At 51.5% G+C, this 1984-nt stretch overlaps 1 protein-coding gene across 1 annotated transcript; it reads right to left on the bottom strand.

Moving 5' to 3' along the window:
* Positions 1–336: 336 nt before the first annotated feature.
* On the bottom strand, positions 337–1367 carry LOC147526035 (olfactory receptor 14J1-like). Its single transcript, XM_086630602.1, has one exon. It carries the CDS (start codon positions 1309–1311, stop codon positions 337–339), a length of 975 nt encoding a protein of 324 aa, XP_086486728.1. The 5' UTR covers positions 1312–1367.
* Positions 1368–1984: the final 617 nt, after the last annotated feature.

The following is a 1984-nucleotide window of genomic DNA, read 5'->3' as shown; positions in this document are numbered from 1 at the left end:
AGAGAGAGAGTGTGGGAGGGAAAAGAGAGCAGCTCTGGAAGAACAAGTGCTCCCTGGCAGGGCTGCCATGCCGGGACTCGCTTCCATGCCACCTCTGCACACAGTAACTGTCCCTGCAGCTCTGAAAAGGTCTTGGATGAAGGAGGTAAAAAAAAGTCACTGTGATGCTCTTTATTTTGTTTAATCGCACAGAGCGCACAGCTCCTCATTTGCACAGCCACTCGGTCAGGGAAGGAAAGCAGAGAGTGAATGAGAAAGGGGATGACAACATCGCTACAAGTGAAAAACCACCAATAACAACAAAAATTACAGCCAACATACCGGGCCTGTAAAAGTTTATAACTGCTGTGCAGAAGCAGATGGGAAGTTTATTGTTTGCAAATAACACCGAGTCATCAGTTTCCTCAGGGCATCCTTGAGCTCCTGGTTCCTCATGCTGTAGATGAGGGGGTTCACTGCTGGAGGCACCACCGAGTACAGAACTGACAGCACCAGATCGAGAGATGGGGAGGAGATGGAGGAAGGCTTTAAGTAGAGAAAAATGGCAGTGATGACAAAAAAGGAAACCACGGCCAGGTGAGGGAGGCACGTGGAAAAGGCTTTGTGCCGTCCCTGCTCAGAGGGGATCCTCAGCACGGCCCTGAAGATCTGCACATAGGACACCACAATGAACACAAAACACCCAAATCCTAAACAGGCACTAACCACAAGAAGCCCAACTTCCCTGAGGTAGGAGTGTGAGCAGGAGAGCTTGAGGATCTGGGGGACTTCACAGAAGAACTGGTGCAGGGCATTGCCATGGCAGAGGGGCAGTGAAAATGTATTGGCCGTGTGCAGCACAGCATGGAGAAACCCAGTGGCCCAGGCACCTGCTGCCAGGTGGACACAAGCTCTGCTGCCCAGGAGGGTCCCGTAGTGCAGGGGTTTGCAGATGGCAACATAGCGGTCATAGGACATGATGGTGAGAAGATAAAACTCTGCTGACATCAAGAAGAGGAAAAAAAATAGCTGTGCAGCACATCCTGAGTAGAAAATGTCCCGGGTATCCCAGAGGGAATTGGCCATGGCTTTGGGGACAGTTATGGAGATGGATCCCAGGTCAAGGAGGGAGAGGTTGAGGAGGAAGAAGTACATGGGGGTGTGGAGGTGGTGGTCACAGGCTATGGTGGTGATGATGAGTCCATTTCCCAGGAGGGCAGCCAGGCAGATGCCCAGGAAGAGCCAGAAGGTCAAGAGCTGCAGCTCCCGTGTGTCTGTGAATGCCAGGAGGGCAAAGTGGGTGATAGAGCTGCCATTGGACATCTGTTGCATGAGGGTATCTGAAACTGTCCAAGGAGGAAAAACAGTGACAAGTTACAGTAGACTTTTCTGAGAACAGTCTATTCAATCTCACAGAAACACTGCCCCCCACCTCTGCCTCTGCCTGCCCCTCCCCTTTCAGGAAGACCTTCAGCAGGTCCCTGTTGTTAGATGAGGTTGGTGTTGGCTGAGGGTGCCACTGGGAGCAGGGGCTCTGCAGGAGTCAGTCTCGCCCTGTAGAAACAGTTAAATGGGAACAGGGGGTGATCTCAGATTAAATCCACTCATGATGTCACAGAGCTTCCCAGCATTGTCACTCCCAGTTTGCCCAACAGCAGAGCACAGCCGTGGGGATTTGGTTTTGTTCTTTTTGTCCCAGTTTCCTCACCACACCTGAGGAGAGCTTTTAGGGCAGAAATCCTTGGAATTTCAGCAGCAGTCCAAGTGAAACCTTGTGGGTTCAGAGAGGCCAAGGGACTGTCATAGAATCATAGAATGGTTAGGGCTGGAAGGGACCTTCAAAGGTCATCTAGTCCAACCCCCCTGCAAGGAACAGGGATATCTCCAACTAGATCAGGTTGCTCAGGGCCTCATCCAACCTGGCCTTGAACGTATCCAGGGATGGAGCATCCACCACCTCTCTGGGCAACCTGTTCCAGTGTTCTACAACTCTCATGGTAAAAAA

The sequence above is a fragment of the Tauraco erythrolophus genome, unplaced genomic scaffold (assembly GCF_009769465.1).
Source record: "Tauraco erythrolophus isolate bTauEry1 unplaced genomic scaffold, bTauEry1.pri scaffold_40_arrow_ctg1, whole genome shotgun sequence".
NCBI classification, from domain to species: domain Eukaryota; kingdom Metazoa; phylum Chordata; class Aves; order Musophagiformes; family Musophagidae; genus Tauraco; species Tauraco erythrolophus.
This window is presented reverse-complemented; position numbering and strand designations above follow the sequence as displayed.